Consider the following 17,472-nt stretch of genomic DNA (forward strand, 5'->3'; position numbering starts at 1 on the left):
GTGGCTCAGCTCGGCAGGCACGTGGCTGGGCAGCTGCAATCCCCTGCCCTTGGCCCAGCAGCCCTATGCTGGCTCCCTCCTCTCGCTGCTGTAACACAAATACATTGAAGACATCATTTTAGTTTGGTAAGTTATCTGTATGTGTATTATAACAGTACTGTGAGTAACACTGATTACAAATTCTCTGGCAAATGTGTATATTTTTGTAAGCTGCATCAATGAAAGTGCCTTATTATTAATCCTACATCCATGCTCTGCGTTCACCTGCAGAGCTAAAGGAAACATAGCAGCACCTTACCTTCACAAGCACAGGAACGTGGAAGCCCTGAGCCCACATGGTAGAAACCCTCTATTAAGCCAGTAAATTAACTGTATTTGCATACGCTAATGATGTCCCATGGTGCTGAGGAGCCAGGTGAGTGCCATGAGGCCACAGCATCAACTCATTGCATCCCGTGGCTGCAGCTCACAGCAGCTGCCAAGTAAATGCTGAGCACTGCTCCCCCCAGTCCATTTTGAGGTAAGGTGGTGGGGAACTCCCAAGTAAACAGGGGGATGGGCCCTGGCACAGCCACTAAACCACACTCTGGCCACAAATACATACACACACTCACACCCCCCTGCCGCAGGTATAGACAGACACATAGACACTCCCTCAGCAAGTATTGCTGACACAGGGCCTGCACACACACAAGTCCCTTGTTAATTAATTACTTGCCCTTAATTGCAGGGCTGCCCCAGCCTCACTGCCCTCAGCACCCCATGGGGTCCCCGTGCCTCGAGGTGCTCAGAGTATGGGGGATGGACCTTGTCCTGGGGTCCTGCGTACAGCTGCAGCGCTGTGGGGCTGGGCAGGAGAGGCCACCAGCGTCAGGGAGCTTGGTGGCCTTCTGTGCTGTGAGGAAAGGTCCCGCTGAACACTCCTCTGCCTGCAGGAGGAGAAACCCCAAGGAGGTGGGGGGGAAGGGAGGGGTAGACTCGGGTCCCATCTCCCTTCCCCATTCTTCCACAGAGGATGGGCTTGCCTGACTTTGGCCGTGCCAGAGGAGGAGATAAAGCTCCTCTTGCATTGGCTGTGGAGACCACAAATCCCCTGGGGCTGGGGCTGCATCACTTGGACACCAGTGCAGAGGCTGAAGCCAGATTAGGAAGAGGAAAGGCAGCATTTGATCCAAGTGAGGAACAAGCTAGGGTGCTTACCCAGAGCAGGGCCAGGGCAGAGGTGAGCAGAACCCTCTTTCCAGCTGCTCAGGGAGCGGCAGAGGCAGGGCCTGTGCATGGAGCAGCCCCTCCTTTGCCTCCTGACACACAGAGGCGGCCACTCGGGCAGAATTAAACATCAAATTTATTGCATAATACTGTCCTATGTACACACACGTCGAAAATAAACATTTGATATAGTTGTATCTTTGTCTTCAATGCTGCATTAAAAAGAGGCTCGAGGGCTCGCAGTGTGGCCCACAGCTTGTCTTTAAAAAACCCCAGAAGCCTAAACCCTTTTGTTACGAGGTGCAAAGTTCAATACTGTATATTGAACACGCTGCATAAATACTGTGTCCTAATAACAAGTCAAAGTCAAAACCACCCTAGGCCTAAAATGAGATTTACATCAAGACCTGAAAAATGGTGGGAGAGGAATCATTCAAACTTAATTTAACCAGGCGGGGAGGAGACTGGGGGAAAGAAACTAAGGGCTCTTCAGTCTTACAGGATAGATTTAGGTAATGATTTTTGCCTGCTACAGTCCTAATCTACATTTCCAGTCTAATTCAAACAGATTGTCCTTCAGGGGCCCCCAGCAAAACAGCTGTCAGGTGAAAGGGCTCCTCTCAAACAGCAAAATAAAGTAACCCTAGCTGGAATAATAACCCCCATCTCCAACCAGAGGGTTGGAGCTCTCATGCTCACTTCTTTTCAATGACCTGACGAGACTGGCAAGCTCACACCCTCTCCTGCACACACGGCCACACATACTCACAGGAGCATGTGTGACTCCTCTGAGAGGGGCAGCAGTGGCAGAGGCAGCTGCCTCACCTTGGATGGAACAACAGGTCTGTCTGGATGGACACTGGGGCTCAGCTGAACCCACTCCGCTAACCTGGAGACTTGCCAAGACAAAGACACTGCTCGAGAGATGCAATTTGGGAAACCTGTTATTGTAGGTAGGGCTTGCGCTTCCACCAGCCTGAACACAAACTCTGCTCCGGCAGAGTCTGAGGCTTCTTTAAGAAGACAACACTTCGAAAGAACATTTGAGAGAAGCAAGGGAAAACAAGCCACCCCTCTGCCAAACCATCGTATTCTCCATGAGACATCCTGGTGCAAAAAGACAGAGCATCACTCATGCACCGCCCTGGGGCTCATAGATGACATCCTAGCCTGGTACCATCCGCCAAGGAACAAAGGGCAGAGGGGGCACTTTCATTCAACGCAAGCAAGAACCAGCTTGCTTTTTAAAAATGGAGGAAAAAAGGGTGAGGGGAAATCACAGCTTTTCCAAAAGGAGGTCACTATTTCATCCTCCATTTCCACTACAGCCTAAACGCATGGAACACCAAAATATTTAAACTGGATTAAAAGGAGAGGTAAGTGTGTGTGGGTGCAGGGGCAATAAAAGCAAACTACGAGGGATTGCCAGGAGGGCAGTGGTGTCAAATCGAAGGGGAAACAACAAAAACACCCACCAAATCGATTCTGTTCAGCAGATGTGAAAATTCAATGCAACAGCCTCCCCCGGCAAAGCCCCGTGAAATGCCGGCAGCTTTAAGCCGAGACCACGTCATCTCAATCTATTATTATTATTAATGGTACCTTCCCCCCAAAAACGTTCCAATCCAGTCCCTTACGAAACTGAAGCCCAGCCCATCGTTGCCTCCTCTGTGCCCCAGTGCCTGTGCCTCTCCCGCGCCGCTCAGGCCAAGCTGAAGCCCTCGTAGTGGTCGATGGCTTGCACCAGCCGGGCGCTGAGGATCTCCTTGCTGCTGTACTTGGGCAGGTCCAGGAGGTTGTAGCAGGTGTGTGCCACGGGCAGGTACTGCTCCCCGCTGGCCGTGGACTGGATGACGATGCGCAGGCTGGACATGCCGTAGATGGGGATGCGGTCGCTGCCCGTCAGAAACACTGGGAGGAGTAGAGGGAAGGTTGGGCAGCGAGAGCAGCACCCTCCAGCCTCAGTCCTCCGTGGGACCCAGCTCGGAGCAGGGCATAGCTGGCCTCACAGAGGAAGTTCGGGAGGGCAGAGGCAAAAAACAAGGCTGTTGCTGGGCAAGAGGGTAAAAGCAGCTCACATCCCCCTCAAAAGCTCTCTCTTATGCCCACGTGGGACAAAGAAGAGCGAAGGCAGAGTTGCCTGACACCTAGGGCCCAGCCACCCCCAGTGCTACCATGCTCCTGGGCACACCACCTCAGTGCCAGGACTGGGGTGGGCTCCTCCTTGCTGCTCCTCAGCACACCCATGCTCCCCCTGAGCGTGACCCTTCTGCACTGTTCCTGCCACAGCAGTTTTGGGAAGAGGGCAGTCACCCACAAAAGCCTCTGCTGTAAATGGGTTAGAAGGGACCTCTAGAGATCATCTAGTCCAACTCCCTGCTAAAGCAGGTCCACCTAGATCAGGTCACACAGGAACATGTCCAGGTGGGTTTTGAGAGAAGGAGACTCCACACCCTCCCTGGGCAGCCTGTGCCAGGGCTCCATCACCCTCACAGGAAAGAAGTTTTTCCTTGTGTTTAAGTGGAACTTCCTGTGTTCCAGAACTTCAGTGTGCAAGTTTCAGCTGAGTCATTTTTCATGGCAGAACAACTAGCTGACTGCTCTTTTCTTTGGGGAGAAAAAACTCACACAAAAGCACTGGTCTTTATCCTGCCAGCAGCCACAGAATCACAGAGCAGCTGAGGTTGAAGGGACCTCTGAAGGTCCTTTGGGCCAAGTCCCTTGCTCAAGCAGGGCCTCCTCAAGCAGCCTGCCCAGGACTGGATCCAGCTTTTGAGTAATTCCCAGGATGGAGACTCCGCAGCCTCTCAGGGTAACTAACTGTGCCAGTGTTCTGTCACCCTCACAGGGGAAAAGTGTTTCCTAATGTCTAGAAGGAACCTCCTGTGTTTTAGTTTGTGCCCATTGCCTGTGTCACTGGGCACCACTGAGGAGCCTGACTCCATCCTCTTTGCACTCTCCCTCAAATATCTGTATTCATTGATGAAATCTCTCGGAGCCTTCTCTTCTCCAGGCTGAACAGCCCCAGCTCTTGTAGTCTTTTCTCACAGAAGAGATGCTCCAGTCTCCCAGTCACTTTAGCAGCCCTTCACTAGACTCTGTCCAGTATCTCCCACATCTCTCGTACACTGCCAAGCCCAGAAGTGGTCCCAGCACTCCAGATATGGCCTCCCCAGTGCTGAGCAGAAGGGTAACACCACCACCTTCAACCTGCTGGCAGCAATCCCCCAAATGTAGCCCAGGATACCATTAACCTTTGCCTCAGGAGCACATTTTTGGCTCATGGTCACCTTGGTGCCCACGAGGACTCCCAAGGGAGCAAAAGTTGCTGTCTGTAGCGATAAACTCAGAACTCACATGCCCTTAAAGATACATATTTCTCCTTGTCTCTCCTTTTGTTCCCCACACAGCAGCTCAGATCTGGGGGGGTTGGAACATTTGAAGCAACACATACAGACACTTCCCAAGGCCACTTCCACAGGGGCTTTGCTCTCCTCAGCACACCACCTGCCTCATCAGCCCAGGGATACCACCACCAGGAGTGGGGATCCCTGCCACCCACTCACACCAACATGGGGGCCCATTTTCCTGCCACATCACACACTGACTTTGCCAAGCAGTTGTCACTCTATGACTGTCCTAAAAAGAGTTCTGTGATGCCTGAAAGCTCAGCTTGCAGGAGGAACCAGATCAAGCATGGGCACTGAGGACTGCTACGTATTCAACTCCTGGCAATGGATGGAAACTGCACTCCTTGGTAAAAGGATCTTGCACTGCAGCTATCATCCAGTGATTCTGAGGGTAAAAAAGGAACATCACAAAAGGAAAAAAAGCCCAGAAACAAGAGAGAGAGAAAACAGGTGTTCTGACTAGCAAGTAACTCAGGCGACAGTCATTCATGTTGGATCCCCCTCCTCACACCTAATGCCAAGTGCCATAACCCCAGAGCTCTACAGACATTCCCATCCAAGTCTTCAATTTCAGGAGACACTCTGCACCACTTTGAGATACTTACAGAGAAATTTCTTCTTCTTTTCCAAAGGAAATGCATGAAAGGTTTCCCAAAACATCCTCACAGTTGGGTGTGTGGCGGTGTAGTCTCCCTTATAGACAGCACTCTATTAAAAACCAAAAAGCCACATCATTTCATCCAGCACTAGAAAGCAAAGACTAAACAGAACCCAGACCCAACCTCTTCTGGTAACTGACTTCAGACTGTTATCTGACAGCTAGGGAATGGAGAACAGGACAGGCCACAGGCAGCAGCACAGCTCAAAGACCCAACAAAGGCTTCTCCCAGCAATATCTGGAAGGCAGGCACAAGGCTTCTAACTATTCAGCTAATTACAGATGCCATGAGGAACCCTGGAGTATGTGTTCACAGGCTGGACTCGTGAACAGGATCATGTGTTGGGTACTACTAAGCCACTTTTACCACCAAGGCTGAGACAGAGCAAATAACTTCCGCTGTGTGCATTTTGAGAGGACACGACTCTTACTTTGTGTCCAGACTTCGTCTGACCCCTTGGCTGTGTACAGTTTGCCCTTGTACGCTGGACTGAGTTTTACTGTAGGTGAAGACCCTGATTTGGTCTCTTCCCTTCAGTCTTAGGTTTCGTCCCTAAAAACAGCAGCTGGAAGTCCTTTGCTGCTGCTCTTTCTCGTCCTGAATTTCCTCCCTGAGCATTTGCAGTAGCAGGACAGCCCAGTAAGAACTTTTTCCCAGTAAGAAGCTTTGCAGGTGAATGACAGCGAAGTCTACAAGGAGTATAAAAAAGACATATGTGGCTTATCATCTCTTGTCCCTGGCTAGTCCCCACCTCATGCAACTGCACAATGCTGGTACTTGTGACAAAGAAGAAAAATACGACAAGAGGGAAGTTTTACCTCCTCCAGTTCCTCCCAGTTGTAGTTACTGTTTCCAACTATCATAGCCCTGAGCTCTGTGGGCTGGAAGAGTTCCAGGACTTTCCCACCACACACTTTCAGGAAGCCGGTGGAAAAGGCTGTGTACCACTCATGGATGGAGAGGTTGAAGATGTAATTTACGTAGGCTTCAACGAATTCTTCCCTAGTACATTGAGAGAGAGCAGGCAAAGGAAAGCACTTAATTATACACCAGAGCAGCAGCATGGCTAAGTTTTCCTGCTTCTTCCTGAAAACAGTCTCCAACAGGTTCAACCCACTGCCCTCCTCTCACTGAGCTGAGTCACGGCAACATGGACAAAGCACCAGGCAGCAAGTTCCACCATGTAACTCCCTATTCTTCAGCAGTGGCAGGACGTGAGGTCCCTCAGCTCCAGATCTATATTCTACGAGTAAACCCACCCAGTGGCCCTGCACCCAGTTGCCCACAGGGCCAGGAGGGGGCCAGGGTGACAGTGAGTGCCAGGGAGGTGTCGGAAACAGAGCTCCCTTCCCTAGGGAACCTGTGGCTCACACAGAACATCAAGATTCAGTCACCAGAAGAACCCATCCACCCACTGGCCCAGCTCCTGCAACCCTACAATTAAGGTAGTCCAGGAAGTAACCTCCACCCCTCTTCTCAGTCTGCAGGTGTCCAGGGTTCCTCGGCACAGGGCCCTGTGCCCCGCTGCCATGACCTTGGACTGCCAGGTTGCTGGGAGAGGGAACAGACCGTGCCTAGAAGACTACCACTTCCAAAAACCAAGAGTTTCACAGAGCCCTAGCTCAGCGAATTTTCAGAGGCAGCTCCTGCTGGCTCAATCTCCAGTGAGTCTTGTCAGTGGTTCAGCATTTTCAAAGCCAAAGCTGTAGCCTAAAGACAGACTGAGCAAATTCTGCTCTGAAAAGTCTTGATCTGAAACTGCATGGCCAATTCCCTCTCTCTTGGCCCGAAGGAGAAAGCCACCAAAAGAAATCATGAAGCACCCCTCACTACAGAGCCAGAAAATAGTCTTAAAAGGCACAGAAACCTCCTCCTCAGCCTTCACACTCTGGTTAAATAAACACAGGACTTGTGTATTCAGAGTGCACAGCAAAGGGAACGACTCCTCTCAGAATACCAGCCATGGTTTGCTTCAAGGGTTCCCAAGAACAACATTAAAACAAAAACAACATTCTGTAGCCGTTGGCAAGAAACATGTGACAGGCCCTGGCCAAACCCCATCTCTGGATTTTGTTAGGAGGTTAAGCATCTTTATTCTACTCCTTCCTCTTGTCAAAATGCTGTCATGTGACTGAGTACAACACTAGAATTTTATCTGTGCAGTGACTTATGTTTCCCCTTCCTGACTTTTTCCTTTTTGACACCTGAAGATAACGCACCAGCCAACATGGCAAAGTGGGGCAGGAACTACTCGCTGTGGGTGGAGGAGTCGTTTTTGCCTGGCATTCCAGAGCCACTCACAACTGCACACAGAGGATAAGCAGATGAGGGAACACTACAGAATCCAGCATCTCAATCTCTAGCTGAAGAGGTCACAACTGAAAGAAACAGTTTGAGCTTCTAGTGGAGGAACTCTCAGTGCATTTGCTATGTAAGAGCAGCAAGGGACAGGTGAGAAAGGAAAACAGAAAAACAAGGAAGCAGACCAACAAGGATGAAACCTGATTAAGAAATCACACAGCAAAGGGGGAGATATTTTCTGGCACATTTGTTTTATTGTCTTTTTCCTGATAGTCACCTGAGCATTAGGGAAACCCAAGCTGATTAAGCACTTAACTGTTGCTTAATGCCTCTCTGTACGGTCATGAACCCTTTATCAAGAACACTGAGTTATGCCACTCAATGTGAACTCCAAAAGAGAAAGGGAAAATGCAGACATTTCCTACTTGGCATTTTTTTCAGTCAAAGCAATCCCCTGCATTCTTCAGATCCCGGGGAACTTTCCTCAAGCAGGAAGGGCAGCAGGAAGGGCAGCACCCAAGGACATGCACGCAGCAACCTGCTCACGCCAGGAGGGCAGCAAATGAGTCTCTGGCCTCTACGTGTAGGAGTGGAGGAAGTCATTAAGCACTGTAAGGTGGCTGAATTGACAGTCACCTCTAGACTTGGATTTGGAGGTTAACTTGAGTTCAGAACTCTAGTCAATTGCATTAAGCCAGTGGAGCTACACACTAGCCTTTCTCCCTAAGGATTTTCTTCTCTTGTTACCTATCTTAAGCTAATAAACAGTTGCAGGAGCTAACCTGGGTGCTCTTTCCAGACATTTGCTCTGTCAAAATCTTTGGTCCTCCCCATAAGCCACTATGGCACACAGTAGAAAAATGGTCATTTTTCTTTTGAGTGTACATGCCCAGCCTAAAAATCTAAAGGCATTTCACTTTACTATTTCACTTTCACTGGCATTTCATCTTTGCTGTCACAAGTGTAGATTCAACTCTCCTCTATTTACCCGAAGCCCATCTACTCTTTGCAGGAAGACAAACTTAACATTTCTCCATCTCCACGTGGATTTTGCAAGGAGGCAGCTATTTAGCTATGAAATTGCATCCTTCTTGGCAGCAGTAACGCAGGTAGGAGAGTAGTACAAAGCTTTTGTTACAGCAGTGGCTCAAGACACAATCAGAACCCTTTTAAATAATCAGATTAATAGGAAATAACTTCATCTCCAGGCTTGCCAGCACAAGCCCATAACCATGGTGCTGACTAGTCACTGGATCACACTGTTTTGCCAGCAGAGAAAGAATTTGAACGTTGCTTCAAGTAAAAGGTATTTGTACAAATCCCATTACGGGATTATGAGAAGAAAATAGTTTAGCAGCTGGAAAAAAAAGATGGGGAGGGGGAAGCGGTAGCCATGCCAGGAATAACTCTCAGGTGTTCAGTCAATCGGAACGGAATCTACGTACAGTAGGGCTTTATGGCTCTGAGACGGTGGTCCTATCAGACATACTCAAAGCGGTATCACTATTGATGCTGGAGCCAGAAACAAGTTTGCCATGCTCAATTTTGTTGGTCTTGCACAATCCTTCTCTAAGCCATTGGGGAAATTAACCTTCGTGGGCTAAAATCACGCTGAAATCTCTATTTACCATGAGAAAATCACCAGGGGTCTATATGAAAGCCTTTCATAGGGAAGATGTGCACCCAATGGGATGTTTTCCAAACATTGGTGGAAAGATGATGACAACTTGCTTTTTATTAAAAGTGCCACCGGCACCCAGTAACTTTTGAACCACTCTGAACAACCCGTCTGAGAATCCATACACAGTGACTTCTAATTTCCTCCCAACATTCACCTCAGCCAAATTTTCTGCAGTTTTGCACCTGAGTCTACCACGAGCCCTTCCCCACATATGCCCCACTTACCTGTTGTCCTTTTGCACCAGAATTTTATCTCCACCTTCAACCAGGTTCTTCTGCTCTGTCACACCGTAGCTTTCCCTGCAGATCTATACAAAACCAGAAGACTGATTTTACCAGAAGTACTTTTCAGACCACGTACCTGCAGAGAGATACAGAGTTCCCTTTCACAGTTGATGACGTGCATGAGGCGGACCTGCTTGAGCAGAGGGATTGGGCAGATGATATCTAGAGGTCCCTTCCAAGCCCTACCATTCAATTCTGTTCTGCATAGACCCTTTTCTCTGACATTTTCCTCTGCTCCAGAGGTGCTTCAGCACCTTCCATCATTTACATTTGCTGTAGGACTGCCATTAAGCAAGCTCAGAAAGAAAAGAGTTATTCTTTTAGGTAAATTTCCTAGGGGAGGAAAAGAAAAAGACATCAATAACTAAAAAACTGTATTTAATTAAGCCCACATGTTCTGGCAATAAAAAGGACTCTCTTTTTTATAATAGAAGCTCAGCAGGTTAACTGATCTGCTCTCACCACAAGACAGCACGACCGCAGAGAGCTCCCTGCTTTTGCCTGGCCTAGGATGGCACTGGTACAAACCTGTATTCTGCACGTACCAAACTGGTCACACAGAAGAAGAAAATTGCTACAGAGTCAACTTTCAAGTTGCCATACATAAAAGAGGCTCAGATTTTGGCATGCAAGATGAGTTATTAATTTCAAGGTTTGGGATATCTGTTATTTATTCATTTCATAGGTTTAGCAGATATATCTGTACGTCTTCACACATTATGGAGTAAAATAGTGCGAGAAAGAATGCCCTTTTGTGTAAAAGAGAACGTGGAGAAAAATCTCTTGTGTTACTTCAAAGGCATTCTTTTTACACAGTCTGCAACCATCCTTGTTATGGCTTCACTACCTCATCCTGAATTGCAGTTGACCCACACGAAGCAGTCAGACCCAGGTCTGACTCACTCCAGAGATAAGTTTGATCAAAGAGACTTTATGTGCTTCCATTTACGAAACAAGGAAATGTACAACACTCTTAGCTCAGCAAGGATTTTCTTCACAGCGTGTAGCAGTTTCCTGGTACTTGTTTTGACCTCGGGCAGGTCCTGGATACAGTCAAGAACCCAAACCAAGGTGAAGATGAACCCATCATTCACAACCTGTTGAGAGCATCAGGACTTCAAAGCAAAGACACTGAAACACGGAAGCTCTTACCCTGCGAGAGTCAGAGGAAAACGGCTGGGAGAGTAACAGCGCTGCATCTCTTTGTGTTGTTCTAAATGTTTGCATGTGCTAAGGGACGTATCTGATATTCCAAACTTAATTTCAGGGCATCTCCACTGTGTAGCAGAAACTATCGCATCTAGGTTACTGGCTAGACAAAGAATACCTTGCTGACATAGCAGCACAGGAAAGCTGACTACCTCAACATGTCTCCTAGCACATCGACAGATTTTTAAGCTGAAAAGTATTAATACTACGACAGCAAGGAAAAATCTAAGTTGTGTTAGCATTGCAAGGGTGGACCTAGCGATGTCAAAACCTGGCTTCCCTCTTCAAGGAGGACTTAGGAATCTCCTTCGCACGGTCTAGTTTGAGAAGCTGGCCACTGGCATTTAAGTCACACGCCACAGCGGCAATGTTAATTTGAAACCACTCTGCTTAATCTATATACTAGCTCAGTTTTCATGACCACATACAAAAGGACAAGGGAGTTGATGGCAAAGAATGGTAACATTTTAACACTAACATGGGGTATGTGCTATAGGCATAGTTTGAAATAAACCATAATACACATTAATAGCAGATGGGCTTCCTCTGTGCCATAGAAGTCACAGGGTTGATATGTTAAATGTGTCTTACTGTAAAATTCAAGCAGAATGTCTCTTCTACATCTTCCCCAGGGTAATCTAAAAGTTGCTGAAGACTCCTACATTACAGGTGAGGAAAGAAATGAGAAAAAAAAAATATCAGAGATTAAAAAAAGCCATACAGCTGAAGGGCAAAGGAAATTCAGGAAAAGTAAACAGCATCATACATCTGGGTAATATGATTACAGAAGAGAATCTCCAAGTCATCTGAAGAGGTAAGAAAGAAACACACCTCAAACAAAGAGATGCTTTGTTAGAAGCAGGATAAATGCTAATCCACACAAGTTATGAATATAGTCCATGCCTACCTAACCTTAGAACAGAATTGCATTCCTGGTTCTTAAGGACTGCTAGATACTTATGTCATCACCGCACAAAAGTCTGAGGGAATGAAGAAAGAGAAAAGCTGGAGTGTATCTGCATCCTCATCATGTAGAAAATACTCTGTTTCTATCCCTCAAAATCCTGCTGCTGACTTCCTGACATTTTCTCATTATTGTTAAACACAAGTGTTGCTTTGTGCAGACAAATCACAGGGCAATTAAGGAGGAAAAAAAAAAAGACAGTGGTCAGATGGTGGGATCTCAGCCTCTCGGTGTCAGAGGAAACCAATATGCCCATGCAATTAGGCAGAGAACATGTCATTTATAAGAAGTCACTCCTTCACTGCACTCAGCTTCCTTACTGGCAACTCGTCAGAGTTCCACTGGTTCAGGGATAGGACAATTCACATCCTGCCCACAGTTCTCATCCTGGGCTACATCATAAGACATGCAGTGCACCTGCTTGCTAACCCAAGCCTGGCTTGAGGGGAGAGGCTGAAGCTAGGATCCAGGATCATGCATGCAATCACCCAGTGGAGGGACAGGCCCCCACCCCTGCTCTCAAAGGAGAGCAGGTATCTTTTGGCTGTGTTGATATCCAGTTTCTGGGGGTCGAGAAGGTGGGTACAGAGGTTAGAGCCTAGGCAGATGGATCTGACAGCCTGTGGGAGAGAAACCTTGCATGAAATCCACCACCAGCTTATGCACTAGCTCATGATCACAGCCCCCCAAATAATCAGCCGCTCAAAAGGATCAAGAGGTGTTTTACTCAACAGTTTTTAACCAGTTGGGCATTTCTTGTTCTCAGTCAGCTGCTCTCCTTTCCCAGAAAGGCTGCAAATTTTGTTTTCCATACCTTCCTTCCGTAGGGGATAGCTCCTTCAAATCCTCTAGGCAGGGCTTCACGTTCAACAGCTTTTTGTACAGAGCCAAAGGAAAGTGCAGGTCTACCACTGTGAAGTTGTATATTGCAAGACCGCATATGATGCCAATCAAGTGAAACCAGTTGTGTTCTACAAAACACTGCCCAAACCACAGAGAGAAATCCTGATGAGACACTGTCCCTGGTACAATGCACAGTATCCCTTTCCCCAAGCACTAAGAAGCCAGCCCTGATCCTATCAGGTCCCAGGTTGGTTGTGAATTCCTTGCTGGAGAGTGGCACAGAAATGAAGATCCAGAAACCAAGCCCTATTGCGTTTGTGAGCCACGATGAGCTTTTCAAACAGCACCAGCTGCTTTCCACCTTACCTGCCTTCTATTTCCTTCTCACATACCTCTGCATTTAGACATGACCAAAGCTCCAGTGTTTGCAGTCTATGTACTGCAAGGAAATTTGCTAATAATTCTCTCCCTGTCACCCACCCCTTTTTCTATTAAAAGCCTGTGCATAACCACAGTGTCAGCCAGACAAATATACCAACTGAGGTGTTGATACCCTGACCTTCATTCCTTCACTTATTTACTCTCACATCGCTATGTCAGTCCCAGACTGGCTGTCTGTATCTGTTAAATGTTGTAAATATGAGTCTCATCTTTTCATTGCTTAAGCCTTCATTACCCTTACTGTCAAAAGACTTGTTGTTTTTATAGCATTGTCATGAGGAGTAATTGCTCTGTAACACTGTTTACAAGTTACAGAAGGTACCATGTCATTTCCTTCTTTGTAAAATGTAATTATTAAAAAGAATCCCACCAGGGCAGCTACACCTACAGCCTTAAGACTGACAACATCCTTCCTATCTTGCAATGTGATGCAAAAAGGACACAAATCACCACCTCCAGCACATTGCTGTCTGACAGGTACAGAACTTGTACTACACGTTCTTCCAAAAATCAAGCAAATTTCACTACAAATTGTGTTTCTTGCTGTTTAAGAGCTTCTTCACATAAAGCATTAACAAACTTAGACCCTGAAGGTGATGGTGATGCACAATTAAGTGGATTGGTGGCAACTACATGAAAAACAAGGGAAGCACAGAATTCTAACAACATTACGACCTAAACCTCTGGTTCTGTTAAACAGCACATGATTATTACACACTCACGATCATAAAGAGTTCTATTAACTGTCATCTGATACTTCATACAAGTTTTGCTATGAGATAAGAATAAAAAGAGCCAACTTCGTAACAGGCACAACCACCACCATTCTACTAAATTTACTGACCTGTATTAATTTACACTGACTGAAAGTAGAGTTCACGTTTTATCAAGGGTGGAAAATGAGAGGAAGATCATCTCCTCTCCATGGTTTGTCCCTGTCTTTCTTGTAACTCAAATGCAGAGTATTATTTCAACGTGTGTGTGAGTATAGAGAGCAAGGGCTTACCGTGTCCGAAAACCACAGCAGGTTTGACTCTGGGTAGTAGGTGAACATGCCATAGATGGGGTTGAGGAGTTCTTTTAACAAAAGGAGGAAAAATTCCTTTGTCACTCCTCCAGCATCAACAGCTTCCTCACCATCAAAGATGACCTATAGAAAAAGAAGGTCAGTAACAGGGATGCAGAGCTGAGACTGAGTAAACCAGGTGTCTTTCTAATTGGGAGCCATGCAAAGCAATTTGCCTGACATATGCAAAGCCACTGCAGCCCCTGAGCCTGTTTTGGTGCTCTGCTTGCAGAGAGGGAAAGGGACCAGGGACTGGCAAATCAGGCATTTTGAAAATGTTTAACTCCTCACATAAATCATAAATAACCACCCATCCTGCCAACAACCAAAGCAGCAACGTGACAGTGGTTGCTGCATTTTGTACAAAACTCTGAGATAAACCATGTCCTATGGTTAAGCGGCCTGGTCCTGCAGAGGAGCAAAACAGACTGCATAACATCATAGAAACGTTTCCTTCCCGTAACAGTAGACGCACCAGGAAAAGAATAAACCTCCTGGCTTGCCTTCTCGTAAATGGCCTGCTGTCAAAATACTGCAGGAGGCAAAGAGGAGAAAGACTCGACCCTCACATTGATGACACCAAGTGTCCCTGTGTGCCAATGCCTATGGAGAAGCCACTGTAGCCTGGCAAAGCGGTAGCACAAACAGCTTAAAGGCTACAGAAATGTTGGCTGGAGGAGAGGGCACCAAAGATGTGGGGAAAACTTACTTTAAGAGGCTTTTTCAAATCAATGTCTGAATGGATGCTCAACTCCCTTAAAGCATCACCAACTAAGTTACTCCTGCGAACATGAAGTACCAGGAAAGGGCTTCTGGCCAGCAGAGGCTCCAGAGTGAGAAGCATGAAGACGTTCTGCAAATTCGCACCATTTATTGCAACCTGGAAATAAGAGAGGGGTGAAAACCAGCCACTGCTCAGCCCCTTTCTTCCTGTGGAAGGAAAACAGTTAACAGCTGTACGGTCAGTGGTCCTTTCTTCCTTAATCTTTTGATTTGCTTTCTCCAGGGTACAAAGATTGCACGCTCACCCTGTACAAGTGTACATGCCTGGATGCCTACCTGTCCCTCTCCACTTCCCACACCAACATCTTTTGAATCCAGTCATTCATTTATAAAATTTGAGCAACAGAGAGATCAAATTCCTGAGCTTTTTTTCAAATGGGACAGGTAGGTGGGGAAAAGATGCTTTATTCATGCCCTGAGTCAAGAAACTCAGTGTGAACACACCCTGATAAGAGTCAGATTGTCCACAAGGGAAAGTTACTAAATATCCAAAGCCAAAGCTTTGACCACACATAGTACATTCATTCTCCTGTGTTGTCCATAGTAAATGGCAAACTCGTGTTTGTAAACTCAGTTTAAAAGCCAGTTAAAGCTGACGCAGAAATCCACTGGAAAGTAGACTTCCTCCATTCCAGCACTCACAGAAGTACTGGATTCTTTGGCCTCTAAGCAATGTACCTCAAAAGATCCTGTCTCCCAAGGCAACAAAACCTTTACCAGCCTGCTGTCCTGCCAGGACACAGTAGATAGCTTCCTGACAGCAGGGCACTGCTCACACTGGGCAGCTGAAAACACACACAAGAGGATGACAAGACAAAAGCAGTAGGAGGTGGATCCAACGCCTGAGTGTTGGCTGAGCTTCCTCTCCTCCACCTTGCTGTGGGCTGTGCGTTCAAGCAGCCATAGAAAAGCCAAGAGGTGGATGTTACATGGAACCACCACCAAGGCCACAAGTAACTGATGACAGTTTTCCATACTGAAGGAACCTGACAACCTGGGTGTTCAAACTCATTTCACAGAGAGTCCCAGACCCCAGTTGCACTGAATGAGGGATCAGTGCCCAGTGCTTTGGCCCTCTCAGGAGATACCTGTACAAGCAATGTCTGGCACCAGGAGATTTACATTGACCCAGGGACCAGTTGTCCTGGTCGCAGCCTGGCCACCACCTACATGGTAAGGGTGCTGGAGATGCCCTGCTGTGAACACACTCCTAGAGAGCCTCAGCTCTGCACCCCTCACTATCAACGTGGGGGTGACGGGCTCACAGAAGCTGCTGCTTGCAACCACAACATGTCAGGAGCTGGTCTTCAACCCTCACTTTTGACAATCATGCCTCCTGCTCTAGGAAAAAACCTGAAAAGGTGCTCACTTACCTGAAAAGCTTGTCTACTTTTCCAGCCTTATGTCTCCTCTCAGAGATCTCACCTTACCTCTTATCCTTGGACTATCATAAACATGTAAGTACTCCTTTCCCATATAGTTTCGGTTTCAACCACGTGCACAGTTGGAAATTCTGATATTACCAACCATTTTTGAAGTGAAAGACACCACTCACTGGAAACTCTGCCCTCTTGCATCATGGAAACTACAAAGTGCTGCACACATTCATTCCCAGCAAATATTTTTCCTTGATAGCACCAATGCAAAAGGCAAAGAAAAAGAAATGGGGCAGGAAAATTGGGAGAAAAGAGGATTACCTGCATCTGTAGTTCTGCATCTGTCTGTAACATCTTGGTCTTAGCCTGAGCATCAAAGATGAAAGGATAAGAACAGAGTGTCACAGCATCCTGCAAGAAAAGCAGGCAGTTTGGTTCCTATCCAGAGCTTCCACAGTACTTCTTTAAATAAGAACAATGAAAGATAATTTTCTTACCTGCATGATAGATGGTCTCACTTTCTGTGAAGGAAAAAGAGCAATAGTAAAATCTTTTACTCTCTTGATTTTGTGTCTTGTATCTTTTTGACAGACTACTTCAAAGGTGACCCAAAGGAAATTTTTCTCCTCGGGGACCAACAACATGGGGTTTTTTTACTCTTAATGAACAGTCTGGGAACTTCCTTCTTAAGAAAATGCACAAGTCTAATTCAAAACTTGACCATCAGTCATTAAGAGGACTAACTGGCACAGAAGCCTGTGTTAGGCTGCCACAGGTGAAACTCATTCTTGAGAAGAAGTAAGCTGTCCCCAAGGCAGAGACCATATGAAACAGCAAAAGAGACCATAAGGCCACAACATGACAATTTAAGACCACTCCTGCAATGCAAATTACTCCTCTCGTTAGCTATATTGATACATTTTAAACTACCAGCATTACATAAATGTTGAATCAATATTTCATTTTCTGCTCACCAAAAGTAAGCACAGAGAGGCACTATTTAAATGATGGGAAGTAGGGGACAGGGGACCGAGCATACACAACATTTAGAAAGTCCATGAAAACACACACATAAATTCTTGCTACAGTCAGGTTTTGCTCTTGCAGCACCCCTTGGCAGAGGGGTTTTTGGTGTTTTCTCACACTTGGGATCCCTTTCCTTGCTATAACTACAGAATTTCACTTGAGTTCCTGCATAGCATATTCCAGACTTCAGGTTAACTATCTCCTTTCTTACAGATGGGAA

General features: G+C 46.7%; 1 protein-coding gene across 5 annotated transcripts in view; it reads right to left on the reverse strand.

Moving 5' to 3' along the window:
* Positions 1-1,327: 1,327 nt before the first annotated feature.
* Positions 1,328-17,472, reverse strand: part of LOC104553554 (probable E3 ubiquitin-protein ligase HERC3) — a 55,266-nt gene continuing 39,121 nt past the window's right edge. For 3 of the 5 annotated variants that reach the window (XM_061991761.1, XM_061991760.1, XM_061991762.1), the window contains 10 exons: positions 16,724-16,747; positions 16,548-16,637; positions 14,777-14,947; positions 14,008-14,151; positions 12,532-12,698; positions 11,345-11,411; positions 9,485-9,567; positions 6,097-6,280; positions 5,225-5,327; positions 1,328-3,120 (listed from right to left, as the gene is read on the reverse strand). In XM_061991761.1, the coding sequence (XP_061847745.1) occupies positions 2,912-3,120; positions 5,225-5,327; positions 6,097-6,280; positions 9,485-9,567; positions 11,345-11,411; positions 12,532-12,698; positions 14,008-14,151; positions 14,777-14,947; positions 16,548-16,637; positions 16,724-16,747 (1,242 nt within the window). In that variant the 3' untranslated portion in view covers positions 1,328-2,911. Of the gene's footprint in view, positions 3,121-5,224; positions 5,328-6,096; positions 6,281-9,484; positions 9,568-11,344; positions 11,412-12,531; positions 12,699-14,007; positions 14,152-14,776; positions 14,948-16,547; positions 16,638-16,723; positions 16,748-17,472 lie in introns of those variants that run through there. The other 2 variants (XR_009818357.1, XM_061991763.1) reach the window with 2 other exon arrangements.

This window comes from Colius striatus, chromosome 3, assembly GCF_028858725.1.
Source record: "Colius striatus isolate bColStr4 chromosome 3, bColStr4.1.hap1, whole genome shotgun sequence".
NCBI lineage: Eukaryota > Metazoa > Chordata > Aves > Coliiformes > Coliidae > Colius > Colius striatus.